The 13,682-nt window shown below is 43.8% G+C and overlaps 1 protein-coding gene across 1 annotated transcript in view; it reads left to right on the top strand.

The window, feature by feature from the left end:
• Window positions 1-812: 812 nt before the first annotated feature.
• Window positions 813-13,682, top strand: part of ROR2 (receptor tyrosine kinase like orphan receptor 2) — a gene marked incomplete at its 3' end in the record, with an annotated part of 153,332 nt that continues 140,462 nt past the window's right edge. The window contains exon 1 of the mRNA XM_082012950.1: window positions 813-1,097. Within this exon, the coding sequence (XP_081869076.1) occupies window positions 1,007-1,097 (91 nt within the window). The 5' untranslated portion in view covers window positions 813-1,006. The remainder of the gene's footprint in view (window positions 1,098-13,682) is intronic.

Below are 13,682 nucleotides of genomic sequence, written 5' to 3'. Positions count from 1 at the left end.
TGAAGTCTAAAACAATAGGAATGTTGTATTTATAGAAGACATCTGATTAAATCTGCTGTGAAAGTATAACTTTTAAAATGTGGCAAATATTCAGGTGTTAGCGTGTGCCTGGAGTTTATATGACATAGTTAACAGATGCCTGCCCACAGTTCTGCATCATCTTAGAGTACTGATTTCTCTGAACTGCAAAAAAATAAAAACTAAGGATTTTGAAAAGCATATTTCAGCTGTGCTCAGAATGCCGTTGTTTCTGGTAGTAAAGAACTTGAAAACGTTTTGAAGGTTTACTGGGAGGGGAGTAACTTTCTGCCTGTTAAAGACAGAAAGACGCCCCAACGAGAGAGTACCGGTAGAGCGCATAGAGGAAGACGCCAGTGGTGGTGGCCCTTACCCGTCTGGAGTACGTGCCGCGGGGTTGACGGCCCCTGGACGTTTTGGGGGCAGGAGTGACTGTTTTCAATCACGTAGTTCTGTGTGGGTGCAGAAAGGCGTCGACTGTGCAGCGAGGAGGAAAGAGGCAAAGGAGAGAAGCAAGCAGCGGTTTTGCCCGCTGTGCCCCCGCCCGCTTATTTGTGTTTTATTGAGGATTTTTCTGAGGAAGCTTGAAAGCTCCCGAGGCTTTTGGGGGCAGGACTCGCCCTTCGGAGGGGGCCCAAGCCCTGCTGAGTCCTGGAGGTCGTCACCCCCCACCACCACTGTGCGGAGGGAAAGGCGGGGGCTGCCCCCGGCAGAGGGTGCCGAAGCGCAGGGACGGTCCTTGCCCCGTCCGCCCCCCCCCCCCCCCCCCGCCGTGCCGGATTTGTCCCGGGTGACGTTGGGATGAAGGAGGAGGAGGAGGAGGGGAAAGGAGCGCGGCTTCCTCCGCCCCCAGTCGGGGACAGTCCGCTAGCGGGAGCGCAGGGCCAGGGCGGCGGTGCCGAGGAGAAGTTAGCGGCAGCGGCAGCCCGCTCCGCCCGCAGGCGCTGCTCGCCCGCGGGCTCTCTGCCGCGGCGGCCGGGCGGGCAGCATGGTCCCGGCGGCGGCGGGGCGGCGGGCGGCGGCGGGCCGCCTCCTGGCCTTGCTGGCGGCCGCCTGGCTCCTCCGCCTCCGCGCGGCAGGTAGGCAGCGGGACCTCCGGCGGGGCGGGGGGTGTGCGACTGCTTTTCGGGAAGGGGCATGCGGGGAGAGAGGGGGCAGGGGAAGCTGTGCGTGTTTTTAGGGGAGCGGCGCCTATCTATTTGGGACCGGCGGAGCCGCCAGCATCCCCAGTTGGTGGTTGATGTGGCTACTTCTTCCCTCTTCCCTCCTTTCTTTTTTTTTTTTTGGTTCTTCTTGGCAAAATAGAAACCTGATGTTGCAGTTTTTTTCTTTTTTTTTTTTTTTTCTTTTTACGAGGGGGCGGGGGTTGGCAGGAGGCGCGGGCAGCGGTGGCTGCACTGAGGAGGGCTCGCCAAAACTTTTTTTTTATCCCCTCCGACCGCATCCCGGCGCTGCTGCCCCGCTCGGGCGGCGGGCGCTTCGTGCTTCTCCTCGGTCGGTTCAGCTCACCGGGGCTGGCTAGCGGCGAGTCGGGGCAGAGGAAAAAGGAGGAGAAAACAAAGGAAAAGTTCGGAGTTTTGTTGCTGCCGAGGGTGGATAGCAATGAGTGGAGCCTCCTCCTTCACTCTGCCCGCCCTCCAGCCCTCCCCTCGGAGTGGTTATAATAACGTGTTATTATTTGGGCCGTTGAGTGTTGCCAGAATCTCAGCGGGAACCAGAAGGAAGCCGGGGGGCGGAGGGGGATTAAAGTTGAGCGGGCGAGGGGGCAGCCGCCGCGCTTGCAGCTGATGGAGGCTCGGCGGGGCCTGTTTTCTCTGTGTTTTTGAGCTTTAGAGGGTCCCATTTCTTCTGTGTACCTGGTTGACCCTCGGGAACTGAGGAGGTCAGCCTTTGGACTCGGGAGGGCACTAGGACTCGGTTCAGGGAACTCCGCGAATTGTTTTTAGGGCTGAATAAACCGCCCGTATTTCCATCGGACGCTGCTGAGCGATTGCCAGTTTGTCCGGCATCTCCGAAGCGAGCGCCGTGATTTATAGGGACCTTAGGGAGCGTGTGGGGCTGGGGAGCCGCGATGGTGTAAGAGTTGCAGTTCCTGTAAAAAAAGCCGCATAAACGTCTTTTCCCCCCTCCCCCCTTTCACGCGCGTCTCAGATACGTGGTGCTTTCAGAACAGAAAAGGGGAGGTTGTAACATTTTCGTTTCCCCTGGGATGTGAAATGCACCGGGGAGGTAGGAGCTGTCGGATTCAGCCCTTTGATCTTTCGTGAAACCATTCTCTGGAAAATTGCCTTCTCCCCCTCTGCACCAGATAAACCTTGCTCACAAACGCCTTCCCGGGGCGCTTTGCCCAGGGACCGAGGGAGGAGATGACAGGCGTCACCATTTCCATGCCAGGTTTGTAACCCTTCCCGTGCTGTGCCCCCCCGTCCCCGCCCCGGGCCAGCAGAGCCTTCCTCCCGCCTCCCCCTCCGCCTTTCCTGGCTTTGAGTTTAATTGCACCGAAGTGCAGGAGGAGATCGATGATGTCTTTAAGGAAAAACAGCGATGCTGCAGATTAGAGGGGACTTGTTAATCAATTGCACGTTTGAAAGGGCTTTTCTTCCCTTTGTTGCTCTCGCTAATCCATTTACCTCTCCCCGGGAGGTGACAGATGCCTATATTTCCTGTTATTCAGCTCCGGGGTCTTACCATTTGTTGCATTAGGGTGAAGGGAGAGGGTCGGCAGAAAGCTAGAGGTCTGTGGGTTTTCCGGGGGGAGCGCGGCAGGCGTGCGTGCTCCAGCCCGCCCGTTCGGGGTCAGCTCCCCTCGCGTTTATTTTTCCTAGCGCCTTTATTGCTCCCTTTGAAGGGGGGCCCGCTAACAAATTGCGCGGCCTGCCCCTCCTGCGAGGTCCCGGGCTCCGGGGGACCTGTGGCCGACGGCAGTGCCTCCTCCGCGGGATGCGAAAGGAGATGTTGGGCTTTATGTTCCCGTCCCCGCTTTCTTCCCCAAGCAACTGAATCTGTTTCTTTGGTTTTTGTTTCTTTTTGTTTGTTTGGTTGATTGGTTTTGTGTTGTGGTTTGTTGTTGGTGGTGGTTTTTTTTTTTTTTTTTGTAGGTTTTTTTTTTGACTCAGCGGGAGGGAGGTGTGCAGGGTGTCCGGGGAGCTGCTTTCCTTCCTTGCCTCCCTCGCTCCCTCCCTCCCTCGCTCCTTCCCTGCCGCCGGTGAGCACCGACGCTTGTGCATCTGGCACTGCCAGCCTCTCTGTCCTCCCAGAGCCGGGAGCGGGGCAAAATGGGCCAAAAAAGCTCTCGGGTGGCGACGCATGGCCGTCGTCTTCTGTGGGCCGTAGTTCTGCTCTCTCTGCCTGCATAATGTCATCAGGGGACATTTCGGATTTGGTGAGAGCGTTTCAGCCTTCTGGGAGGCAGTGTAAAATCACGAACTACCATTAAAAGCGGATTTGGGGATTTTTTAGTTTTTTTTTTTTTTAATGCTAACCCCATAAACAGGCTTGTGATAATCGTCTCGGCCACCTGTGGAAAGTGTGGATTCGCTGTGCTTAACAGACACGAAGTTTGAGACTCCATTTTCTTCACTGAATGTGCAGCACAGTGGTTCAGAGCCCATAATCACAGCAATAAATACTTGTGTGCTTCTATTGTTAAGCGGCATTCTTCTGTTTAATTAGATTTGCTTAATGGTAAACAGAGTCTTTGTTCATCTACATTTCATCTAAACGTTTATTTTTGAAAATGTAATTTCGGCCTTCTCAGCGTTCTCTTTACCATATGACCAAGTGAGAGGCAATAGAAACTAGGATGTTCGTTTGTTGAAACTGGTGAGGCATATTGTACTCGGTTTATAGCCTTTTGCCTCCTTACCATGATATAGGAAAGAACGTTTCATCAACCTGAAGTTATGATTTATTATGATTTGCGAAGTATGCAGACCATTGTCTAAAAAAAAATTGTGTCAACAGAATGTCTGGGAATGAAAACATAATGGTAAGTCGCTGCTATGATTTTGCAAGCCCTGAAGTTTGTAAACTTCTACCTAATTCTATAAAGAAAAAATGCTAGTTAGAATGCAGTATAGTGGAGAAATGAATACAAGTACGGATTACTTCTGAATGCTCTTAAATGCCTAACTAAAAAAAGTTGTAAAATGCTTGAATCTTTAAAGTTGCATGAGATTTAGCTATAGCTCCCTCCTGACTTTAACAAATGAGATTCAGCTCTGGAAATTGTACGTAGGTCACCTGGTAAAAGTCGATACAGCTTTGAATACAAGAAGTCTTCACATAGCTTTTAATAAATGACATTGAGTACATTATTTTTAGGTCAAACCTCAATCAAACCTTTTCTAGCGTTAATTAAATCGTTAAGTAGTTTAGTGGTGAAGTTTATCCTCGGGTCAAGGGTTGCCGCTGAATGTTTTTTTTCCCCTTGAGTGTCTTGATTATGTTAAGCGTTTGTAATAGAATTGCAGTTTTTTCCTTAATCTCTTTTCTGCTGTAAACAGCATAGAAATGCAAGATGCAGGAAGAAAAGGACCGGTTGACAGACGGGGCAAATTAATCCTGTTCCAGTTGTTTGCAGGAAAGCTGATCTTTCTTCTAAACTCACTGCACTTTATGTAAGGTGTGAATAGCTTTCAGAACTGTCATTGGCATGGAAATATATTTGACCCCTAATTGGAAAACTGTCAGTCTTAGCCCACTAGCTAATGAGAATGAAATGTAAAAAGAAAGAAGGGTAATAAATACTGAGTTTTGTTTGATAACTACGAGAATCTTCTATATAGAAGGCTTGTAGAGTCCTCTTCATGGCTTATCTTCAGAGACTTAATTTCACATTTTATATTCAATAAAAATGTCAGCTAGAGGCAGCCAGCATCTGAAGTTTTTAATCATACTTTTGATGGAGAGAAGGTATTCTAAAGAGCCTCTTTGTATTATTTTGAACATTGCAGGCAAAGAAAAAATATTAGGCAAACTTCCTTTGTTTTTTATACATAAATCTTTCTATAGATGTTCTGTGTTGCGTTGTGTGGTTGCTCAGAGGGAAGAAATGCTACTTACAGTATTCTGTCTAATTTATAGCATCTGTCACTATGTTCTCTGTGCAAAGGATGGCTTGCTATTTAAGTTTGTTTATTCATTGTGAGGCTGTTGGTTTGTAAAGGAAGTTGTCATTAGGCTCAGCATGTCTGGAAAGTATGCAAGTCCTCAAGTCTTCTAATCCAGTGACTACAAAGTAGTTAAACCTTCAAAGAAAAGGAACGACAGGATTTTGCTGCTCTTAAAGAGGATGCATTGTTTGTTAATGCTGCTTTTAATTGTTACTCATACTGCAGGCTGATGCAGCGGTGCTAGTAATCATTCGGCACAAACAATTTAATGTAAATGATTGTCTTTCCTCTTGGTTTTGTCTAAACGTGTAAGCAGTCTGAAGTGAAATGTCCCTTACCAGCTTTTTGCATTTACTTTTTCCAAGCCTTTGCCATGCACCAGTACTCATTTGCAAACATCTTGCTAGATAGTTTTTCTGATGTTCTCCATAGACTTGACTCACAACCAGCCTTTTTCCCTTTACATCTGTTTGTCGTCCTCAGATAGTTTGGGAAAGGATTTCCACTTTCTTTTGCAAGTGATGCCGGCCCGTGATCTTTTGAAACTAAAAATAGCTGTATTTTTCTGGTGGCAGTAAAGGATGCTTTTCAAAAAGTCAGGGTGATCCCTTAGCTATAGAGTATGACTTTGTCCTCTAACTGGCAGTGGACAAAAGCATTTAAGAACACAAGCAAACCTGCGTTGTGATTTCAGTGAAGACAGGAAATCACAGTAGAAATGCATGTCACTAAAAGTACACTGTTATTGTGAAGGGGGTAAGGAGATCTATTCCACTTACCTTAGGCTCAGCCAGCTCACAGGGTGGTAGCACTGGTCTTGAGCAGTTTGCAGAGCCCGTTGAAGAAGCAATGTGGGTGTCCTATAGACAGTTCCCTGTTTCTGAGCTGGTTTTAAAATCACCTTGTGTGTATCTACAGGAGCTGTTGTGCACGTGGATTGTATCGAGAGCGTGCACTGCTTCATAAAACCAAGGGGCTATACTGCTGTGTGCTGATTGAATTAGTCTTAATTTATGTTGATGCTTTCTCGTTTTGCTATATAAACTGTCCCGAGGCATGCCTGTCTGTGATGGTGAAGCAGCGTGGTACACAGTAGCTGATGGAAGAGGAAGGGTATCACGGTATTACTGATTCAGTAGAAGGTACTTGAAGAATGAGCACGGTCTTATGTACCTGTTTGCCCCGAGTCCAGAGCAGAGCCGACTGGCGTCCCCTAAAGGTTGTGTGGTTGTGAGGGTGCGGTTGCGAGGGCACCTGAAGCTCTTTGTTTATTTAGTTCAATCGGCAAGCTGACTCTGCTGGAAGGTAATCATCAGGGAAAAAGGATTCTGCAGGACTGAAAGACTATGTGGGCAGAGGTGAACAGAGAATTATCATGATGAAAACATAAAAGACCTTTTCTTCTGCCACTGTATGGATTTTGGGGGAGCAACAGGAAGGTGTTTTGTGAGGGTATGTTCCAGGAACAGCAAAGTGAGACCAGTGGGGAACTGTTCCAGACCCCAGTTTGGCCAGTGTCTAGTTTTAAAGTGTGAGTAGTCCAATCAGGAAATTAGATTGGGTCCCCATAGGTGTTTTGTCACTGAGCTCTCCATCGATGTCACATGGGAGACATACATATAAGTACCTTTTAGATTTGACACTTCGACTTCAGGTGATGTGAACTTGTAAAGAGAAACAACAAACGTATGTTTGTTATTCTTTCTTGAAAGAAAAATCCCCATGTGTATATTGTCATGTCTACGAAACCTCTGCTGAACATAGATTTCTGTCTTCTAATTGCTCTGTTTGGACACTTCCTTTTATATAAGCAGCATAAACATTTAATTCTGTAACTCCAGGTTATTGCCCCTTGTCCTCATCAACACTGCTTTAGGCTGTTCATTTAACAGCTCATCTGGTAAGTATTATTTCAAGATGAAGTGGCTTCTATAAATGATTTCCCTTGCTTTTGGTAGTTTAGTGCCTTAACATTATTTTTTCCATGATATCGTGTATGTAAGTAGAATGACCTGAGTGTTTGTATAAAGAGAGGGTAAATTCTGCTAGAGTTCTCCTAAAATTGTGAAATCTTACTTTTCGAAACAACATACACAACTATATAGTTGAATCATAAATCAGACTATCAAAGGACTAATTCCTTATCAAAGTAATAATGTAGTCACATACTCAGTTGCAGACTGGATAGAGGACAGATGATATACAGCAAAAGACAGGAAGAATTTTATCCCTGTTTCCTTGGGGGTGGGTATAAAAACTATGGTTGTAAATAATAAATTTGATTTCTACAAGTTGGAAACATGCTCTTCTTCTATGTCATATGAACTGTAAACAAAATAACTTGGTAGTGTGTAAGTCTGAAAGAGGAATCACAGAACTCTACCCAATGCAAACTAATAAGACTGGCAGGCTCCTGCGCAAGTGGAAGAGCTTTCTTTCCTCCTTGTCTACAACAGAAAAGATAGATCTCATACCTCTACCTTGGAGAGGAGGAGGCACAAAAGATTTTTTTTTTTTTTTTGATGAGCAAAGTTCAACAGCGGAGTTAACTAGCACAGAAAAATCTGAAAAGCTGTGTGTTTCACGGCAAGATCTTAAAATTACTCCTTATGTACATTTCTATTTGTAAGACATTAATCTTTCACTTCTAAGGCCGTTAACAAGCTGTAACTGTTGTACTTTTTTCCTTGCACATAGCCAGGCATCATCCATATCTGAAAGTACTGTTAAAAGATGTTACCTCTCTCCCTCTTCCCAGCTCTTCAATGTTTCTTTCCTGTGGGATGTTACCACCTTCCAACTTTCCTGTCAGAGCAGTGGGTGGACATTCAGCAACACGTTTCAGGCAACACCAGCAAAGTCCTGCAGTTCACTTGCTCTAAGCTAACCCAGCTGACTTCGAGTTCGATGCATCAGAGGTCTCTTACATGAGCAGCTCTGCCAATTAGGCCAGAGGTGGCTCTAACTTCTGCAGTGCTGTTACCAAGCAGGGATTTGGCAGGGAGGTCACCTATTTCACTAGCTCACTTAGAGCTGATGGCCTTTGGCAAGGGAGTTTTGCTGAGCAGGTGGGAGGAGGATGGGAATTGTAGCAATAGTAGCATCTTCCAACCGCAGAATTAATGAATCTCCCATTTCGCTCACAGCATCAGTCTCTGTCACACACTTCCCTAGTTCTTTCATGCTTCATAGGAGCTTCCCAGAAACACCTGCAAAACTAATCATTATCCTCCCTTGTTGTGATGTCTCTAAAAATCCTTCATTTAAAGTTTAGGCTAATTGTGTGCTATCATTCTGGTCACTGCTGTCTGTTCCTCTGCATTCTCTATCTTAAGTTTGTCTCGTACTGCAAGCTGTTTGATACAGCTTAACACATCATTGACTAACCCTGGTCAATGCCTGGGTTTCCAGTAAAGTACAGGGATATATTAAGAAATAATAATCTGTTACTGGTACAGTAAGTCCATGTGAGAGCGCTACGGTAAAGCTCGTTGTCTGTGCTGAAGGGGCTGCACTCTGAGGCACGCGAGGTCCGAGTCTCAGCAGTGCCGCCTTAGATCAGGTGGATGTGTTATGGGACCCTGCTGGCTTGTTCTTCTGTATGTAGAACAAACGAAGGTCTTATAGGAGGAGAATAAGACATTTCTGAAAGGAAAAAGCCAAGAAGGACAGTTCTGGAAGCATTCATCAAGATTCGTCTGGATTTGCATGAGAATTTACAGTTTTGCTGGATAGAGCAAGATCAGAAAATGAGAAAAGATTAAAAAAAAACCCCAGTATTACTTGACAGCTCGGGACTATAGCAGTTGAGTGACTTCAAAATAGGTTCTGTGACTCTCTTGTATGAACCAATAATAAACACGACTGCTTGAAAGCTTGAGAGGCCCCAGCAATGCGTAAAATTTTCTGCATACTTGATCATAGTAAGGTTTTAGCAAAAAGTTACACAATGTAAAGAGAATGCCGAGATTTCGTAGTGTTTAAAATAAGAGATTGCATATTCTGGGAGATAAATTAACAAATGGTTTTACTGTGGTTGTTTTTAGTTTAGAAAAGTGACATTGCAGAACTTTGTTACAGGAAAAAATACTAGAACTAATCATGTAGCAGCAGTGTTTCTGCTTTATCTCTTCTTAAAACAGCAAAAGCATAAAAAGCCAAATGAAGGCTATGCCAATGGATTTTAGATGGGTAACCCATATATAATATTGTATACTCTTTTGTTCAGGCAGTAACAATTCTGTTCTGGTTCTAAATGTGTGTTGGTTTTCACATTTTGCTGATATATTAGAGAAGCATTTTTCTTCATAAAAAGCTGCCTTGACGTGCGCCTACCCCGAGGTGTAATCGTCAAGTGGTGCAAACCTACTCAAACTGTGTATCAGAGAGCTGGCTGGACAAAAACTAACCTTACAAAAATCAGCCTCCTTGGCTTACCCCCTGCCCCCAGGAGCCCCGGCGCTGGCGCGGGGAAGGGGCCAGACTGGGTGGCTGGAGGGCTGGGAGGGGGAGCACATGGCAGCCCTAGCACAGAGTAGTTTAAATGGCCGTGGGACTATACTCTCGGAGATAGAAAATGTGATACGCAGAAATATTAACATAATTGTGTGGGCTAGAAATCTTGGAAGACACTTTCACAATGTTGTTGCAACTGATGGCTGACTGAGATTTGGATTCTGCAGAGCTGAGCCGAACCTGTGTGGTTTAAATAAGAAAAATCTCACCTGCCTTGAAAGTCTAGTCTGCAAACAAGTGTTTAATTCGTTGTCAGGTAGTTATTCTCACCACAGATACTCTTTGTCATTTCCCTTCGTGTTTGAGCAGTTGAATCTCCAGCAAGTTGTGGCTTAATCTGAATCTTATGTGAGTTTTGTATTGCATTGTACTAGGTAAGAATGAATGATCTGTTGAAATTAAATGTGCTAATACAGCAAGGGAGATTTTTTGGTACAATAAACAAGGAAATGGACAAAAGGAGAGTTTTATGAAGGTTCTAAAGATCTATCAAAGCTTTCAGTGTGCTCTTGGAATATTTTAAGTTGAAAATAACAAGGACCTTGTAGCACCTAAGTGACTCTTTTAAAGCTTACAGCTTTCTGTTGAGAAATACAAATCATGCTTTAGAACAGACATTAAACATTTTTTTCATAAAGTTGAAAAGAAAAAAGGGGAGCAGTCTATGATATAGAAACCAGAGAATAATGTTCATATAAGAAATTCCTTTACTGGGGAATGGGAAATAAGAATCGTTTGTGGTACCCCAGGAACTCAGTAGCTGAAGGGTGAGCTTAAACATTAAAAATTATTTTTAAAATTGTAGTTATAGTGGTGGTTAACGATGACTTCTTTCATGATAGACCAGAATCCCTTACAAACGGGAAAGTGGTATTATGTAGATAAAATTACAAGCTTGAACAGGATCTGAACTAAACCTACATGAGGAAAATATATCTGCTGTTGTTTTAATTTTAAAAATAACTGTGCTTCCTAGCTCTGCCTGGAAGCAATTTAATGCAACAAATTGATTTTTTTTTTGAAAAGTATTTCCAGCCAGACCAGAAGCAGGAGTTAATAAATATCTTGAGAGGGTGAGTCTGTTCTTTATGCTTGGTTTTGCAAACTCAGTGAATTTGGATATTAATATCTGAAATTATAGGTGGTAATTCAACCTGTTTTTCTAACGCTAATGTCACATTTATCTTGTTCTCTCTGTGTTAATGTAGAAATAGGATTCAGAAATCTGCTCCCTAACAGAGGTAACAGAGAATCTGTTACAAAGTTCATGATACTGTGGTTTTCCAAGTAACAAGAAAAAAACAAGAAACAAGCCACGCTTCTTTGAAAGTTTATGTCTAGCAAACTTCTGGATAATGTTGGTCTTGAGAAAAGACACTTGCTTTTGTCAATGTGCACACTGAAATGTGAACATACCAAGTGTAGAAAACGCTTTGAAGAGGATCATGTCAGTCCAGGACAAGAGCACGTAGAGTTTGGAAAGGCAGATTTCAGAAGTCATTCTGAGTTGTAATCCAAAGGCCAAATTTAAAGCTAGGAGCAGTTTTGATTCTGGAACTCGGGAAGGATGTGTTTACACAGGAAAGAGCTGCAAAAAGCAAAGGTGTTGATTTACAGCTCATTTTCAAAATTACAAAAAGTGGAAAATGTTACCTCACATTTACTGAACACTTACTGTGCCCGCAGGGGTAGTTATTAGAAAGTACTAGTTCAGTGTGAAACCACAGAGTAAACTAGATGTAGTAACTTCTTCTGCAGACAAGTCTTTAGTGATCAGTGAAATACTTGAAATGTCATCTTTCTTTGTGCTGGCCATTGGCACGTGATTTATTGTTTCTGGAAATAGAAGATAATCAAACCTCAGTACTGTGGTGTTACGACTCCGTAGAAATTCTTCAAGTGTCTTTACGTCTGTTATGTTTTCTAGGAAGCTCAAGATCTTCTGTAACCACAGTATGATTGGGGAAAAAGGGATCAGAAAGGACCCTGAGAGGTCAGGTTCTCTGTTCGTCAAGGCAGAATCACCTGTAGCTGGCATAACCTGCTCTCAAGAGGTGACAGGAACAGAGGTTCAGTGACTTCCCCAGGCAAGCACACAGGCCTTGTGCTTACACAGAATCACAGAATCGTTAAGGTTGGAAAAGACCTTTAAGATCAAGTCCAACTGTTAACCCAACGCCACCATGCCCACTAAACCATGTCCTGAACTGCCACGTCTACACGTTTTTTGCTTACACTTGGTTGTAATTTAAGTGCATTACTTCCTCTTACAGTTTATTCCTCTATCCCTTGTAATTGTTAATTTTTTTTTTTTTTTTTTTTGGTGACTTCTGAAACAGTTCCTCAAACTTTGAAACAACTCTGCTTGGACACCCCCTAACAACTCTGCTTGGACACTCCCTTGCCTGTCCTGTTTTCTTAGCCTTTCCTCTTACATCATGTTTTCTGAATCTCATGGTTGTGCTCGTTCCTCCTATCTGGACTTGCTCCAGAACATCTTTCTTGAAGTGTGCTAACCAAAACTGGCATATTCCAGCTCAGGCTGCACCAGCACTGGCTAAAGGAAGAGGATTATTTCCTATATTTACCAGATGACGTTGTTTTTCCTTTTCCAGAGTGATGTCTTACTGTTTTGTGGCAGGATGGCATTGCTCATGTTCTGATCTGCTCCAGATCTTCCATGCAGAATTGTTGCCAAGTCCCTGTTTGGTACCAGTGCAATGGGTTTAAGCACAAAACCTTCTGCTTGTCTTCACTCAGTTGTGCATCTCTATTCTCACCCGCTCCATACCATTTTTTGCTGACATTTCATTTGCCAAGATCAGAATATTGGCAACACCTAACACCTCGCTATTGCCTGTGGAGTTCAGTAAGGGAGATATCCATAGCGCTGATGAAACTCCGTCATATCAGTTAAGCATCAGTTAACTCTCATTTTGGTTTTCCAAGGAGTTGGCATTTGCGCCGATATCGTTTTTTCATATTTCATCTGTGATAACATCGTGTGGGACAGTTCCCCCCCAAACTAATTGTGACCTTCATTTCCCACTGACACCTCATCTTCATGCTATCATTTGTGCAGGGTAGGAGCTGTCATGTTACAGTCCTTGGGAGCTAAGCTTCCCTCGGCAGAAACTCTTGTGACATGTCTAAGTCTCTGCTTCTGTGGTTTCTTCTTAAATAAATTGCCTTTCTGTAATACAACTTTCTGTAACTGTGGTAAGGTGTGTTGTCAAACTGTACCAGAGAACGAGATTCATGAGTTTGAAAGACAGAGTTCAGACCTGACTATTTGCAAAGATTCAGAAGTTCAGACAAAGCTCACAGAAAACTTTGCAAATGAGAGTTTCTTTCTTAGTATCACATATGCATCAATTTAATGGATTAAAACTGTGTCCTTTAATTGCATACTGGTTAATGTTTTCCTGCTTCTTTTGCTCTTTAATATCTCATATTGTGTGAGTAGTTGCATGTTGTGAGACCAAGGCAATTAACTAAAAATACTTCACATATTTGGGAGCATATGATATAATTTCAAATTTAAGCATTAATATTTATCTGAAATAAGTTATGGGCTTAGAGTTATAGAAATAATATAAGAATAAATATGTGCACTTGTCATTGTCTCTACAGGGTTTTCCTCCGTTCCTTTAACTCCCATCACCCCATCTTCTTCCTTCATTTTACTTTTCTGTTCCTATGATTTTATTTTTTACCCTACAGCATCTTTTGTTCTGACTTTCTTTTTTCCCTTTTTTTCCCCCCTCTCCTCAACTAATTCTTTGCCCATTATGTAGCATGTTATATCTTAGGAATTCACAAATATGCTGTGGTTACCTACCAATGGTTGGAAGTACTTCAAAGTGATCTACAGTGGCTGTTTCTAGCTCTCTGGGAAAGAAAAAATGCCTGAACAGCAGGTAGGAAAAATACCTCTAAACAGATGGTTTTCTGTGACTGAGCCATTAGTATGCTCCTTCATACCTGATGTTGCTTGAGAAACTGCTGGTATCAGCATCTGTACATTTTTTGCAT

This window comes from Phaethon aethereus (assembly GCF_964289735.1).
Source record: "Phaethon aethereus genome assembly, chromosome: Z".
Classification (NCBI taxonomy): domain Eukaryota; kingdom Metazoa; phylum Chordata; class Aves; order Phaethontiformes; family Phaethontidae; genus Phaethon; species Phaethon aethereus.
The sequence above is the reverse complement of the archived record's forward strand: the minus strand, read 5'-3'. Positions and strand labels throughout refer to the sequence as shown.